The sequence below is a fragment of the Epinephelus moara genome, chromosome 3 (assembly GCF_006386435.1).
Source record: "Epinephelus moara isolate mb chromosome 3, YSFRI_EMoa_1.0, whole genome shotgun sequence".
Taxonomy (NCBI): Eukaryota; Metazoa; Chordata; class Actinopteri; order Perciformes; family Serranidae; genus Epinephelus; species Epinephelus moara.
This window is the reverse complement of record NC_065508.1, coordinates 2,595,409-2,611,767: the sequence shown is the minus strand read 5'-3', so window position 1 is coordinate 2,611,767 and position 16,359 is coordinate 2,595,409. Positions and strand designations below refer to the sequence as shown.

At 41.4% G+C, this 16,359-nt stretch overlaps 2 protein-coding genes across 3 annotated transcripts; both read right to left on the bottom strand.

Moving 5' to 3' along the window:
- Positions 1-3,681: 3,681 nt before the first annotated feature.
- mtmr2 (myotubularin related protein 2) lies at positions 3,682-10,200 on the bottom strand. 2 transcript variants are annotated; one of them, XM_050040874.1, is made up of 16 exons: positions 9,947-10,200; positions 9,148-9,250; positions 9,019-9,042; positions 8,845-8,911; positions 8,647-8,741; positions 8,456-8,560; positions 8,015-8,119; positions 7,846-7,929; positions 7,614-7,763; positions 7,328-7,516; positions 7,014-7,199; positions 5,798-6,004; positions 5,613-5,705; positions 5,412-5,525; positions 5,101-5,277; positions 3,682-4,969 (listed from the first exon to the last, which is right to left on the bottom strand). In XM_050040874.1, exons 1-16 carry the CDS (start codon positions 10,024-10,026, stop codon positions 4,805-4,807), a joined length of 1,944 nt encoding a protein of 647 aa, XP_049896831.1. In that variant the 5' UTR covers positions 10,027-10,200; the 3' UTR covers positions 3,682-4,804. The 2 variants fall into 2 exon arrangements, with proteins under 2 accessions (XP_049896831.1, XP_049896832.1); XM_050040875.1 differs by having other exon boundaries at positions 8,845-8,908.
- A 1,721-nt stretch (positions 10,201-11,921) lies between these two features.
- On the bottom strand, positions 11,922-14,400 carry cwc15 (CWC15 spliceosome associated protein homolog). Its single transcript, XM_050041335.1, has 7 exons — positions 14,319-14,400; positions 13,395-13,542; positions 13,110-13,222; positions 12,900-13,000; positions 12,708-12,818; positions 12,441-12,577; positions 11,922-12,330 (listed from the first exon to the last, which is right to left on the bottom strand). Exons 2-7 carry the CDS (start codon positions 13,529-13,531, stop codon positions 12,201-12,203), a joined length of 729 nt encoding a protein of 242 aa, XP_049897292.1. The 5' UTR covers positions 13,532-13,542; positions 14,319-14,400; the 3' UTR covers positions 11,922-12,200.
- Between the last annotated feature and the right edge of the window lie 1,959 nt (positions 14,401-16,359).

The window sequence follows — 16,359 nt, the reverse complement described above, 5'->3', positions numbered from 1 at the left end:
TGTTTGGAAAAACATCATTTGAACTCTGTTTTTAGCCTCATTGTAGCCTGTAGCTCTGACTGCCTCTCTGTACACTGCGCTCACGTGTGTGCGCTTGCCCGCGAGACCAGCGAAAGCACGTGAACACACATGAACACGGTACCCATGTCTCACGGTCTCGCACAAGCGCACACACGTGAGTGTGGTGCACAGAGAGGCAGCTAAGGCCCAAACGTACTCGGGTAGAACGTACGTGGAGTGGACGTCCGCAAGCCCAGTGCGCGCAAAGCTCAGATTTTACGACCACGCGGACTCTGCTCCGTGCACCAGTGTCACACAAAAGACTGCTCGGCATGTATTTTTCACATTGCGGGGATTTTTCACGGACATTTTTACAGGAAACTACAACGCGGAAGTGCGCTCGACTATGGAAGCCCGAATGACTGGGGACATTCCTCACGGAGTCCGCTCCGCTTATAGTACGCCCGACTCTGTGGGGGCCTTTAGAGCTACAGGCTACAGTGAGGCTAAAAACAGAGTTCAAATGACGTTTTTCCAAACAACTTTTTATGTCGGGGCTTCAGGACACTTGGACCACTACGGAAATATTTTGTGGTTTCAATTATGTGTTTTTGGACGTTTGAATCTGGGGCGCCGTCAGCCTCCATTAGGTGGAGTTGTGTTGCTACCTCCTCTCCCCTTGGATCTCCGCAAGTGTTGTGAGGACTCTAAAACTTCACCTGAGCCTCCCTCGGCATATGGGTGAGTAGATAATGGCTGAATTTTCATTTTTGGGTGCACTATCCCTTTAAAACCAGTGGTGGGTGAAGCGAGTAACTTGGTGGATGCCACTTGACGCCCTCCACCCACCCAAACACCACAGTGGGCTAAGTAACCCCGCCTCAGGGTAACGGTACTCCCTGATGGCAGTGGCCCTCAGCAGAAAAATACGCCTTGCCACACCACAAAAACTGCTCAGGAATGGCCTGAGGAAGATGACAAAAGCTCAAGGTATTGACCTGGCCTCCAAATCTCCCACAATCGGATTGAGTGCCCTAATCCACAGTGGGGCCTCCCTGGATCGGACTTGACACATGACCTCTGGAAGGTGTCCTGTGGTGTCTGGCACTGGGGTGCTGGCTTCAGATCATTTGAGGTCTGTCAGTTGTGAGGTGGGGTACCAGCACTTCCCAAGATGCTCGATCAGACTAGGTTGTGGGAAATTTGGAGGCCAGGTCGATACCTTGAGCTTATGTCATGTTGCACAGGCCATTCCTGAGCAGTTTTTGTTGTGTGGCATGGTGCATTTTTCTGCTGGAGGGGCACTGCCATTGGGGGTACCGTAGTTTGGACTGATTGATTGACCTATATATGTTCTTTCAAACATGTAAAAAAATGCAGCTATCATAGGCCTACTGTGTCAATACACTAACATTTTACATCATCACAGCCCCTCCTCATTCCTATACCTCTGGAAAATATTTCTTGTACATCCTCTTGAACTGAATAATGTTTGTACTTTGGTTGAACTCCACATCCAAACCATTCCACAACTCACCCCACAGATTGGAATATGCATACTCTTCATAGTCACAGGAACACAAGTGTCTTTAAACTTTCCTCTTGAATGATAATCAGCCGCCCAGCCGAAGAGCATATTTTGTTAGGGAATTATCTCTTGCTTTATACATTATTTGTACTGTGTTAAACTCTACTAGATCCACAAACTTCAAGGCATTTGACTTTAAAAAACAGACTGTTAGTGTGTTTGAAAAATCCTTCATTATTAGTTATCCTTATGGCCCTTTTTTCGCAGTATGCGTGATGGATATAGGGTGCTTGTGTAAGTGTGTAAGTGTTAGCCTATACCCTATACACAGTCATTTAGATATGGCAATACAAATGAACAATTAAGCATATACAGAGCTCTGTGGTCTGGAATGTGCCTTGAACCTTTCCAGCACTGCAATGCTCCTTGCCAGTTTATCTTGCATATTTATTTATACTCCTATTTTTTTTTCTCATACAAATGTGCATAATAGTCTTGTCTATTATTTTGTTCAGCTTAATTGTTTTGTTCCTATCTATCTGTTACGTGTGCACATAGTAGGCCGATAAATTTGGTGCTAAAATAACTGAAAGTTTAGTCATACAAGCACTTGCCACAAATATTAGTTTGCTTTGTCAATGTATTTTTTTAATGTGGAATAATTGAGTTATTAATGTCAGGTTACAGCACTTCAAATGGAAACCATCCTTGCTCTTTTGAAGTCTGCTTATTCTCAATGTTCAACAAAAGTTAAGAGATGGTTATAATATAACTCCTCCCAGTTATTCAACCATGCTGCAGGAGTGTCACTGAGGTCCCAGGGGCCAGAAAGTCACAAGATAATCACAAGCCAAGATAAATTTGCAACATCTCTCAAATTAAAAGAAAATGCGGCCATATAGGTAAATGATCATTGATAGAAGGACTCCAGGCCCTGAGACAAATGGTCAGACTCTTACAGTGGCTCACCTGTTGCATACAGAGCTGTTCATTCAATGCGTGCTGGATACTCGCACTATTGATTTATAATTTAACAGTATAAGTACAATTATATTTATAATTCAGTCCATGTATAGCAAAGCTTTTGTCAATATTGGCCCAACAAGACTGTTTTCTGTAATGTAGCCCGTGGATAATCTGGTTCAGGCTCAGATCTGTGCAGCGGCTACACACATGCTTGTAATGTTATTAAAAACAAAAGGATTAAAATACAGCTTCAACCATTTGGTGTGATATCAGAAGCTGTAGTGTTAAAATAAGAGGTGGGTAAACAGTGCTTTATTTGACCTCAGCTGTCATGATGGATGGAAAGACTGACATCAATTTCTGCTCCTGCCTCTTTTCCTGACCTGTCCCCTGAATCTGAATCTCTCCTGTTGCATGCTGACTCCTTGGAATCAGCTGCTTGTTAATAACCGAAACATAACCAGGAGTAGAAACAGGGCAAGCCTTGATGGATCATGATGAAAACTTAGAAGAGGGCGATGGACAGCATGTGCAAATACTACAAACAGTCGTGTTTCCTCCACAACATTTTTCACTTGCACAATAAAAAGGCCCCAAAAGTTCACAGAACGTTCACTACATAGTATCAGCACCTTTATTAAACATTTCCATATATCATAACGTTTGGCACTACAGTTTGTCTTTACTGTTGCCTGCAGTTTAGCAGTTTCCATAAACAAGTTTTTAAGTAATGAAGTGCATACAGCACGGCAGCCTCGCTTAAACCGCATGGAAAAACAGTCATACTTTAATAGCTATACATTTTTAAAAGGAGAGCGATACAATATAAGTGGAAATCCAAATTATTTTTAAGTAATAGGCAACAAATGTCAGGGCAATAACAAGCCTGTTAATGGGTAACGGATGCCTTCAAGCTAAGTTATGGCTACTCATCTGAGTGAAACAGCTTGAATATGACTATGCTAATGTTTTCATAGTCATTGCAGTCTAATATCACCCTCCAGCACAGTCACACTGTAAATTTCAGACTCAATCTATGATAAAAGGCACTCTATTATTTTATGGAAAGCCCATAATCACAGCAAGAGATAATTAATGCTAATGTCATTGGAGTTCTGCTGTCATTTGAAAACACTAATAGGTAAAGAAATAAACTGGAGGCTACTGTAACAAACCATACTGACTCCTTGAGGTTGAGTCCTGTGTTTATTGCAAGTATTCACATACGCAGTGGAAAGGCTAACTAACACTGTATTCACCCTCTCACCTTGGCAATTAAAAAACTGTGCACACTTTTCTCTTATTATTCCCCAATCAGTCATTCAGAGCAAGGCACAGATATTCATGAAACTAAAAAAAAGCAAATTATTAATTGTTACACACTCTGCTGCCTTTTAAAAATATTGGCTGATACTAGCTTTGAAAAGCATCTGTGAGAAATGTTCACGCATTAACAGTTTAGTAAGTGACCGACTATCAACCAGGACAAATGAAGTGTTGCATATTCTGTGCAGATTATTAATATTGCATGGGGAAATGTCTAATCAATTCATGACATGAGACAGAGTGTTTGTGAGACATAAATACAAGTCTGGACTAAAGGATAATAAATAACTAGTTATAAAAATGAAACTTACAAAACTGAAATCACTCGATGAGAGGAATGCCACGCATGACACATGATGTATTATTAAAGAAAACAAAAAAACAAATATTTGGTCACAATTATCTAAAGCACTGACTTGTGCCGACTTTTTAATGCACTCTATGTCTAATTTGTTAACATTAGAAGAAGCTAACATTACAGCCCTTTAGGGCGAGCCATTTAGTGGGTTTAGTACTAGAGCTCAAAATAATTTTTGCAGTAATGTATGTCTTCACAATTGCTTCAGCTGCATTGCTTTCAAGTCAACATCTAAACATTTGCAGTGTAGAGGAATGAAGTGTGTTTCTGTGAAGTGTATAAGGCATACATATTTTACCCGAGTAATATTTTAGTGTACTTCAAAAACTATCAACACTGATTGTAGGTAGGTCGATATGCTAAACAGTACTCGCTATTCAGGTTACACGTCCTCTCAACCCTGGAGGAAGAGTAGAATATGGCTGTTGTAAAGCAGTCTGAGACACTCTTGACCTGTGAGAAGTGCAAATACATCCAACTGTTGGTGGTAGTGTATTAAGTGTGTCACCCAAAGAGGCAGTTTGGCACACAGGTCCTTTGTGGCGCCAGGTACTGATATCTACTGTATAGTACCTTCTCACAGGTAGGATTCAGCTTCTGCCACTGTCACAAGGGTCAGACTTGTGTCAAACAAAGGTCTGCACTGGAGTGATGGAGCGTGTGGGGGAGCCCGCCCGCTCAGAGGAAGAGGAGGCTGAGCGATTGGTCACCTCTCGCTGTAACTCGTCCACTCTCTTCTGCAGCTCAGCACGCTTCGCCAGCAGCTCCTTGTAGCGCTGATGAACAGGTTCCTTGCAACAACAAAAAAAAAAAGAGAAAAAAGTAAAGGTGACATTCAGCCACTAAAATGGAGCATGTACGGAGCGCAAACTATTTCCTTTGAAAGCAGTGAAGTAAACAGGAGGCAGGTTTCTCAACATACCTGAGGCCTCATGCGAGGGTTCCAGCGGATGTAGTAGCCTACCCAAAGCTCCAGGTGGCGTAAGCTGACTACAGGGAACAGCACATGGTTGGAGTAGTTCACATACAAAGGATTGGTAAACTCCTCCAGCTGGCTGTTAATGTAAGACCACAACGACACTGTCCTCTTGGGAATCTCCTGTAAAATAAAAGGTGTCGTTGTCATGACAATGCAGAACAATCCTCCGTACCAGTAACAAACTTTTTACTCTGCACTCTTTCCAATATTTTACTTTTAAATGTCTCATTTTGCAACAAACAAACTGCTCTTACTTCTTTCAACCTCTGCTGTTCGCTGTTGCACAAGAATGTCCCGAACAGGCAGCTGTACAGGTGGTCCAGTATGGTAACCAGGAAGTATTCGTTAAACTCAAAGGCTGCAGGAAACTTGAATAAAAACAGCTTCATTAGTGTCCTCAAAAGTGTTACTCTGAAGAACTTTTCCACCTATTAGTGGCACCGCTTACTGCTTACCTGGCGAGTCAACTGCCAGACACAGTCAATGAACTGAATAAAAACAGGTGAGCGGTCTGCGTCTGTGTGGTTCTTATCGCCATGGCCGATACGCTTAGAGAAGAAGAAAGGATATTCAGTGCTGGAACTGGAAAAGCACTTCATGTGGTTTCCGAAACATTTAAAGTGTGTGAAAGTGTGTTTACCAGCTGGAAGCGATGACCGAAGCTCAGCCACTCCTTCTCAAGCAGCACCTCGAAGCCGCGAATGGTGCGGTAGTAACCGTCCAGCATGAGCATGGCCAAGGAGGTGAGCTGAGCTGTGCGGTCCCAGCCGTCACTGCAGTGCACCACCACGGATGTTTTCCCAGATTCCACCTTGTCTGCAATTCGCAGTGCTCCTGCCAGGATCAGCTATGAACACACACACACAAACAACGTGGTCAAGACGCTGGGAACTGCCTCATCCTCCTTTTTTTTTTTCACCTCATTCCCTTCCTAGATAGATACAGTCAATGTACAATCATAGTTAGGGGACGTGATGAGGGTGGAATCAGTGAGGGAGAAAACAGTCCTTTCCTCCTGCCTGTAAATATTACAGCTATTAACACTACGACGTAATAGATTAGCATGTTTTAGTAAATTCCATGCATGTTTCAAGACAGTACAGCAGTGCTAATGTTGCTCAATGCCATTAGCCTGTACTTATACCTTTTTCTTCAACCAGAAACAGCCCCGAAATCGCCATCACCAAACCCACCACACTCCCATTAAATAAACAGTAATGTTAGTGTGCACAGAGGCAGCATATTTCACATCTAACTGGGTGAATAAAGGGTTTATTTCAACCAAACCAGAGTTGGTGGTTGTTAAATCAGTGGTAAGACGAACCGAGATGGTTTCTGTGAGTTTTATTTTGTTTCTGTTGACTCTGAATGAAAAGTATTTTAAGATGATAAAAGTACTGTTTATATAAATGCAGTCTGGTGGGTTTGACGACAGCAATTTTGGGGCGGTTTCTGCTTAAATAAAAAGTATCTTACTCTTTAAAAAAAGGACCATCTCTGAAGGAATCCTTCAATAATACTGTCAGACACTTAGACTAAAAATCAGAGCCTGTCAGTGGAAAAAACAAACACATTTAAGGAATGTAAATTGATGTCACGAACATTCCCTGAGTGTTTACGTTGTAGCCTTCCCTGCCTGCAGCAGCGCTTTCAGTGCAGGACCAGTTTCAAAAAACATTCTTCCCACTAGTCACTTGAAAAATTCCCTTTAACTCTGGAATTTTAAGTTTATTTGACATGCAGAAAGCCACACAGCAACTCTTCAGCATGATAGCGAATGCTCTGTTTTCCCCCTCAGCTTAAAAGGGCGCAACGTTTTAAATACCAGCTGTATCTATCACAATCACAATGCTCACCTTGATGTGCTCGAGCCAATGAGTGGACTCCAGATTGGAGAGCCAGTGGGAGTCCTCAATGTTGGGGTAGACCACATCCTTCAGCTTGCGGAGCGACTCTCTCATCACGTGGATGTTGTGAATATCCAGGAACACCAGCTCAGCATTTTGATACGCATCCTCGCTTTCATAACCACCGCCTTTCATCTGAGAAAAAATAAATAAATAACACAAGTGGGGACAGAATAAGGGTGTGATGGTTCATCCATCTAGCAAAAAGAGTTTCCTCAAATACAACATTAAGATAGTTTTCCTGTTTAAAATATCTCATGAACCTTGTTGGCGGCAGCGTTGACACTGGGCCTGGCATCGAAAATAAAGAGTTTATGGGACTGAGCATTAGCGTCCATGATGGCCTGGAGGTATTTCTCATCCTCTTTACTGCGCTTCCCGTTAACGCCAACCATGGGCTGACTGCAGCGTGTCACTGTTGCCTGGCTCTCTGGATGGATCCATGACAACACCTGCACACAGAGCACAAGAGAATATGACCACAGACAGTCCAACAAACCAGCTGCAAAGGAGGGATAGTAAGATTCATGCTAAAGACCGGTCACTCACAGGTATCCTTCCCTTTGCTCGGAAGGCAGCTACTCTCTTCAGCTCTTCGTCTGGTATGTTGACAGGCACTGCCAGAGTTGATGGGTAGGTGTCACAAACCTCGTAGTGATCATTCACTTTTGTTATCCTCCAGCTTTCATTGGGTATGCCCTTAAAAAACACAGACACAACAGAGGTAATGAGCTGCCTGTAATGTTAAGCTGAGCAGTTGCACAATGTTGTTTCTAAATACCTGTCTTTTATACTCCGAGAGAGCATCGTACACCTTCCATCCGTTTTCAGGAAAGACTTGCCCATATTCAAAGGCAAAGATTTGCTGTGGAGATCGGGAGAGACGTTCATCAGTTGGTGGAGAGTGCAGAGCTACAGTGTCAGAGGCAGTGTGGCTGACAATCACTCACCAGCCCATTGGAAACAGGAAATGCAAATTTCACCAGCACTTCGAAAATGGACTTCCTGAGTGTGTCCTCCATTTGCTTGTGTGCAAATCGTAGATTACGCATGTCCTGCAGAAAGGCAGAGCAGCAGATCATGGTCAAACCAGGGGGTCAACAGCTGTAGGTAAATATGATTTCATAGTGGTAAAGCAACTACATGTGGTAACAGTATGTGATTGTAGACACAGAGCTTGTTCATAGGCTCATTCCTCCTTAATGACTGTAATTTATGATAGCAATGTTTACACAGCAGGGATGAGAGGACGTTCATTCTCTCTGCCTTGGCCTGTGCACTGTGTAACTGTCAGCTCTTGTGCTGCCTGTAGATCCTTGCATCTGTCACCTGCACACATGCTTTATAAAACAAGTGTAATTATTCCATACTATTCCCAGCATTCCACTCACCTTGCAAACTAACCCGTAGGACACATCTCCACGGCTTGACGCACTTCCAATCTTTTCCACACGACTCACCACCCCGAGGGGCAGGTCCAGCACAAACGCTGGCTCCTAGAAACCGACAACACATTAACAAAAACAGAATATTTCTTTGAAATATTTATAGTGCAGTATTTTGAAACTTTCAAGAAACGTACCCTGTCCATGCATTTGAAGAAAAGTCTGTAGTTGGTAACTGTCACTGTTCCCCTCAGTGCTCCAATGAAAGGACAGAAGTAGGTGACATCCTGGGCTGCAGGATTCAACAATAAAAAACAATCTTTATTTTGCCAAGTGCGACAAATATATTACTTGCTGCATGATGTGTTTCATGCATGCAAGAAAAGAGAGCATACCCATGTCTTGTACAGTTTCATTTGGGAGTAACTGTGGTTCTTCTTTGTCTGAATCTCTAAGCACCTGCTGGAAACATTAGATAAATCAGAGCTGAATGTGGAGCACACCTGAACTCATCATCATCATTATTCAGGGGACATATTGGGCAGTATGTAATGCACAAAATGGCATACCTTGGCAGCAGTTTTGGGTTTAACCTGAAGGGTGCGGAAAAGAGGAGAGTCATACTCCAGTCATTATCATTGGTAATGAATGAAGCAGCAGCAGCAGCATGATGTCAGTGTATGGTGCAGGCTACTCACCCTGAGCTCTGGGGAGAGCTCTGCAGAGGTGGCCACAGAGTCAGACGACATCGCAGAGGGCGGCTTGACCTGGGCAGAGCGGTCTGAGCGAGAGGTGGAAGTACTGGAAAGAGAGAACATGACAAACGATGACAGGAAAGTGTCTATATTTAGTCTCAGCACTCAGAGTGTGACCACAGACATTTCTCACGCCATTTCACTTGAGCTGAAAACAAAAAATACTGAATAAATAGCTGAGTAGCATGTTTGGGACTCTTGCCTGTTAGTCAGACTGAGTAACTATGAGTTATGAGTGACTGAAATGCGTCACCTAAAGCTCTAGGAAATGGTGGTGGTATTTTTTCCATTATTTTCAGACGTTTTGTCTAAACGATTAATCGATTGGTCGAAAACATAACAGACAACTCAGTCCATAATGTAGCTACTGTTGCGTTTGAACTGACTGAATATACAACTCTATGACATTACTCTGACCTCTGATGACGTCACATGGACATTTGCTTACATTGTCATAGCTCTCAAACATCACTCGTCCTTTTGACTGACAGTGATCACAGTCAATAACGACCACAGCCATTAGACGGTGTCCTAATTTACTGTCGTCATCCGCGGTCGTTGCACGGCAGTTGGTAAACCACAGTACATTTCTCAATGTGTTTAACGTTCACCTCTGATTAGTTACAAAAAGTACATTGTGGTTATGTTACTTGACGTTATAAAACACAAATATAAAGCCTTCTGTTAGCTGTAAAACTTTTAGCTAGCTTAGAAAGCGAAGTGTTGTGGAGGGTTTAGCTACCTGGACAATGAATCAACACTGGGCTGTCGGGAAGAGGAGCGCTTCGAGCCTAAACTGTCGATGCTCCCGCTCTTCTCCATGTTCTCCTGCTTCAGCTGTGTGGATGGCAGCCAGTGGGAACCCCGGGTGACCGACAGGGAGCCGTCTATCCGCTGGAGAACGTATTTAAACCCCCCCTCGGAGTACGGTAAATCCGCACAAACAATAGGAAGCTGCCATGTTTTCCCAGCAGCCTCCCAATCCCTGTCACAAGGAAGGACGCTGCCCCCTGCAGGCTGACTCGGGTATCGGCGGGTGGCGTGCTGCCTTCACTGCCCTGTGTAGGTACGTTTAGTGTTTGAAAATGCTGTCACACACATTTGGTGGTTAATATTTCAAAAGAAAGAAAGTAGATCATGTAATTTCGAATTATTTCCAAGAAAACATCATAAATATACGGTCCATACATTGATCTTTTATATCCTGGTACATTCTCTAAGTTTCCTGTCCTATAAAGTCCAATAAAAACACATCCCTGTTTCATCGTTTTAGTTCAATTTATTTATTTGCTACAAGCATAATTAAAATAAAAAGACAGCACCTACTGCAATATTTTCCAATGTTGTTTCATTCACGTACTCCACAACATTAATCTGATTTGCATTCATACATTAAAGGTTGAATGTGAGCATTAAAACATTTTAAATGTATATCCCAAGATTTTTTGCAACCAAGAATATAATTTAAGTGAATTGTTATGAATCATGTTGGAATATACAGGTATTTATTATAATATTGCATCAGTTTATGCTGGTAATTACATGAGCACAATTTATTATTTATAATAATATATATTTACAGGACCTTTTCTATCATTGAGTAAACTGATGACCCCTGACTGTGACATACTTTACAGATGTTTCATATTATATTCATACATAACAATAACAGTACAGAGCAACTGATGAACTGTACAACTGACCCAAATAGCAAATGCAATAACTACAGGAAGTTTGTGTAACACAAGCGATCTGGATGAATTTTGAGCAGATTATTTCCTGTGAATATTACATCACAGATGGGTATTCCTGATATTTTTAGTAACTTTTTATACAGTTCTCTGTCTGTCTTCTGCCTCTCTCCCTGATGCTTGATCACTGAATGCAGGATGAGGCTGTTAATAGTGAAGGTTCTGTGAATGTAGCTGTGTTCAGGTCTTCTCCGTGCTCTTATCCTGAGATCCTAAATTTATATCTTGAATATTAATCCAAACTCCAAAAGTCACAATTTAATTTCGTTTTCTTCACAGACATGAATGAAACACTGAGATATGAGGCTTACTTACATATTTTTTCTTACACCCCTGAAAATCAAGAAGGCCTCACGACCCTCCTCTGGGTTTGGGCAAGAAAATAGTATTTGTTCCTCCAAACAAAATTCCCTTAAACAATGTGTAGAAATTGATCACTCTTTTCTATCATCTTTTCAGCATCATGTAAATGTGCTTCAGGTGACATAGTTCTGAAACAAAGCTATACACAACTGACCGACACAAATATGTGCCAGCAGATGCAAAAAGTACCATTTTTAGAATTTGAATGTTGGTCCCAATCTGCGACAGTCCATCTTCTGAGTATGAGATTTGCCTCAAGACCTCAGGCAGACAACCTGAAATCAAAACTTTCACTTCACATGACATTTAATAAAGTAGAAATGTTGTGGTTCCAAATCAAGACTACTTTGATAGATATCCTGTCCTCTGTACAAGTCCTTTAGATTTCCAAAGGTTCATGAAATACGGTATTTTTATTAATGTATAAAACCCATTCTGTGAGAACAGTTTGAAGGCTATGATCATGCTCAGTGAGAACTGCAATAATTAATCCAGTACCCAAAAGATAATTATGAAAACGGTATGACAAACACTTGAATATCAAAGCTGTGAGGAGATCATTCTCCACGACATCAATTTGTCTCAAAGAAATTCCAGCAAGCCTTTTTAAACACAGTCTTCAAGTCTTTGTTTATTGAAATTAGTATTAAAAAAATACCAAGAGACTCAGATTCTGAAGCAAACTTAAGAATTTCATTCAACTGTTCATGAGCTTTATTCAAAGGATTTAACTCACCAACTCATATATATACAACATTTTGCGTGTTGACTGTACAGATACTAATGAATGCAATCTATCATTTTTGGAACAAAGAGCAAAAGGAGGGTGGAGACCAAAGAATTAAGATTAAAAAAACAACAAGCTATAAAACAACAAGTCCTTTACTTTACATATTTCTCCATAAATTTCTTGTGGAACTCAGAGCGCAGTGTGTCATTGACAAAGCGTTTCTCCTTCCGTGCTTCGTCCACTCCTTTGGCGCAATTCTTGAACACAACGTCATCATCCCACCTAGAAAGATATCAACAAATGAAATGTCTTTGCTTGGTGGAAAGTGAAGAGAACTTTTTTTTCAAATACATCACTCATGTTGTGGCCACACGTGTGGGTTTGTGAGATACCTTCTCTTGACTCTGAATGTATTCTGAGTCTGGGTCATCTGCTGTTGCTGCTGCTGCCCTGCCAAATTGATCAATGGATTGCCACTTAAGATATTCTCCATGCGAATCCTCTCCTCCTCTGCCTTTTGCTCCCGCTCCTAAGATGGGAAACAAACAAAGTCACTAAACAAAGAAATATTTGCCTCCTCTCAAATGTAACGTGAGTCTTTATTTGCTGAAAGTGCTTTCAGCCTGGCTCAAACACGTCAGTCTGAAATGATACTTTACTTTGCGCTCTTGCTCTTCAGCCCGCTCCTTCTTGATCTTTTCCAGCTCTGCCAGAAGAGCTGCGGTGTCGTCATCATCACTGTCCTCATCAGAGTCCTCATCTTCATCATCCTGTACACAACCAAGCATCATTGGTGAGGGATCTTGATAATGGCGCTAATTGCCATCAAGTTTTGCAGAGCGAGCACTTACATCAGTGAGAGGGTCATCAGCATCAAGGTTGGCTGCTGGGATCTGATCCAGTCTGGGCCTCTTTGAAGATGATGACGAAGATGATGATGATGTGGTGTGCTCTGGATAATTGGGGTCAATGCAGTATTTAAAGTGGTTGTTTTCATGGATATAAACTTCAGATGAAATGAGGGAGAAATACACACTTAAAGACATTTTTAAAAGACAAACCTCTTGGTCCTCTTTCTCTGGTCTTCTCACGTGCAGCTACACGCTCCCTCTCCTCCAGCTCCCTGCGGAAGTCACGGGCACGCACCTCCTCTGGGGCATCCTGGGTAGGTTGCCTGAGGACATGAATATGTGTGGTGTAAAAAAAAAATGCTTATCTTCCCACATATATCCACTCCAGAGTGAGCACACAGAGGGTACAGGAGAAGCAGTTCAGAAAGTAACACACTGCTGATAAATCAGTGCCTGTCTTACCAGCAGCGACACACTGCTGTGTAATAAACTAACCTGTACTTGATCTTGGTGTGACCTGGAAGATCTCGACTAGAATACTGCTTGGACAGGGCACTCAAATCACCTCCACCTTCTCCTTTACCCCTCCCTCCTCTCGCCGGCTCAAATGTCGGTCTTGCAGCTGTAGTCATCTTGGATGGCTCTGTTTACCAACACATGAAAAGAGAAGATGCAAAAACTAAAAACCAAGTGATGTTCACGTGAACAATTACAGAGTGGGACAACTAGAAGGAGGCAGCTCCTGAAATAAATACCACATTAACTTGTCAATAATGAGGCAGCAGAGTCAATCATGAACAAATGGTCTGCAGAAGAGTACAATCCCCAATTAATTACAGATGATATGGTTGTGTAGTGATGTAGTTGTTTTGAGCATCAACATTTACGATTCAATCATGACAATTGAAAGACAGTGGGATAATGGGGTCGCATGTTCCCAGGTTTCTATGCTCCCCAGCTCAATGTCTTCTTCATGTGACTCATATTGGGGAGATCTTTCACAGGGTTTTATATTCTCAGCAATGTTTCTGCCCTCATTCAAATGTTATAATGTATGTTTCCCTGGTTCAACATGTTCAAATCAAAGAAGCACATCCAGTAACAAGCGTAGCAACATATTACATATGTCGACAAAAAAATGGCTGATCAGATTAACAGCATTTACATTGCTATTGTCTTGGTAAGACATATTTGCTTGTTATTGTTAAAGTACAGAACACAAGCTAGCCAGTTAGCCTATTCAGCTAACAAGTTGCTAGCATGCTAACCTCAGCTAGCAACGCTGTTTAGGGAAGAAAACAATGCTATTTCGTCTCCCCAGCCTACTTTGTACCGTTAAAAGTATTACAGGAAGCTATCTGTATTTAAATCAAACTAAAATCCAAATTATACAATTAATTGTAGAGCAATAATACTTACGGAGCTGCTACCACACGAGAAAAAGAGAAGACCCGACGCTAGAGACGTCACTTCCTGTAAAAACCTGCAGGTTGAAAAGATGCATTCAAGAACAATAGGAAAGTAGAAAACACACAGAAATCCACCTACGGCATGATTAGAATGGATTTAGATATATGTGTCCAGTTAACACTAAATGTTGTTGCTTTTCTATGACCAAAACTGAATAAAACTTTTCTACATGTTATCATAACCAAGCATTCACTTTACCAGTAATTTATATCCACCTGCTCATGTAGAGCAAACTGTCACATTAATCATCCCACATTTCTTCCAGCACCCTTTGCACTCTGCACTATTGCACCACTGTGTTACTGTTAAAAAAATCTTTTGTGTTGTTGTATGTATTATATCTGTACATAGTAGCCAAATGTTTTTATTTTATGTTTACCTTGTTTGGCTTTGTTGTGCTTGCTGTAGCTGTATGTCACCATTCTGTTCTTGTACATTAAGAGAAAAGAGTCCAATTACTCATATGTGTGCACATACTCTAACATACTTGAAAGCTGATCACCTTTGCTTGAAAGAACAAGTAAAATGCTCTCACGCCAATGTGCAGTGCTGTAGTGAGGAAGGTAGGGGGCAGATGTCATCAGATGACACATTAAACTCAATTTACCACTGATTTTAAGTTGTTTGGATGCATTGACACATGTCACATGCCATGTTTTGGCTGCATTGAAAACCTAATTGCTAGCTTTTCAAGACTGTATTATGGTTACATTTCCTCATAATGTGCAAGCTACATAATTCAGATCCAGTACACATATGACTAATACAGTGAGGTGGAGAGAGGCCGGGTATGAAGTCAGGCAAATGTCTACAAATTTTTACAGGCAGATTTTTATTGTTTTTAATTACTGTATTTTCAGGCCAGTGTATACGGAAGCGTATTGCATTCACTTGACAAATAAAAAAGCCCTGTTTTTCTGAGTATTTTTTTCTGTTTTTCGGAGTAATTTATTTATTTTTCTGTTTTTTTGTGGTAATTTTTTTCTGTTTTTCCTGGTAATTTTTTTTCCTGAACAAGGAGACGAGATACTTCAAAATCTCGCGAGAAGCTCCCATCTGGCACCTGCAAGTGACCCCTGCATCTATGGTGACTCCTGCTCATGGATGTATTTTGCATCCGTGCTCCTGCTCCTAGACAATTTCAACTACGGGATCAATAAGGGTAAGGCACGTAATTAGTTACACACAGGGTAACTAATTACGTGCCTTACCCATGATGGGAAAAAACTGTCAGCTTAATGTTGCCTGACAACTGAAATCATGCCCATACACGTTTGTCAAGTAACGTTGTTACAACCTGTTACTAACCTAACCTGTTACATTGAGCGATAGGCCTACACTAGAAGGATGCAGTGGAAAACATAGCTAGACTATCATACCCTGTGTGTAACTAATTACGTGCCTTACCCTTATTGATCCCGTAGTTGAAATTGTCTAGGAGCAGGAGCACGGATGCAAAATACATCCATGGATGCAGGGGTCACTTGCAGGTGCCAGGTGGGAGCTTCTCGCGAGATTTTGAAGTATCTCGACTCCTCGTTCAGGAAAAAAAATTACCACGAAAAACAGAAAAAAATTACCACAAAAAACAGAAAAAAATCACCAGGAAAAACAGGGAAAAAATTACACCAAAAAACAGAAAAATAAATAAATTACTCTGAAAAACAGAAAAAAATACTCAGAAAAACGGGGCTTTTTTTATTTGTCAAGTGAATGCAATATGCTTCCGTAAGTGTAGACATCTCAAGATGAAATCTTATAATGTCAAATTTATACCCAGTTTTCAAAACTGACATGGAAATAAACAACAGTGTAAACAACCAAACCAGAATGGCCAGAGAAAAACAAGGTTGTTAAGCAGCACTGTAGCCAGGCTGACTGAGAGTCAAAGCTCTATTGAGCCTTGTATTCCTTTAGCCCTTAGCAGTAATGATTTTATGAGCTTTTTTAATGACAAAATTCTAACTATTAGAGGCAAAATTCATGACCT

What these genes read in the sequence shown, in the direction of transcription:
- mtmr2 (XM_050040874.1), bottom strand. Translation starts at nt 10,026, where the DNA reads ATGGAGAAGAGCGGGAGCATCGACAGTTTAGGCTCGAAGCGCTCCTCT. An exon ending in AGTGTTGATTCATTGTCCAG is followed by an intron (nt 9,251 to 9,946) that starts GTAGCTAAACCC and finishes CTCTCTTTCCAG; the next exon opens with TACTTCCACCTCTCGCTCAG. An exon ending in TCTCGGAGTATAAAAGACAG is followed by an intron (nt 7,764 to 7,845) that starts GTATTTAGAAAC and finishes GTGTTTTTTAAG; the next exon opens with GGCATACCCAATGAAAGCTG.
- cwc15 (XM_050041335.1), bottom strand. Translation starts at nt 13,531, where the DNA reads ATGACTACAGCTGCAAGACCGACATTTGAGCCGGCGAGAGGAGGGAGG. An exon ending in CACACCAAGATCAAGTACAG is followed by an intron (nt 13,223 to 13,394) that starts GTTAGTTTATTA and finishes TCATGTCCTCAG; the next exon opens with GCAACCTACCCAGGATGCCC. An exon ending in CTGATGACCCTCTCACTGAT is followed by an intron (nt 12,819 to 12,899) that starts GTAAGTGCTCGC and finishes GGTTGTGTACAG; the next exon opens with GATGATGAAGATGAGGACTC.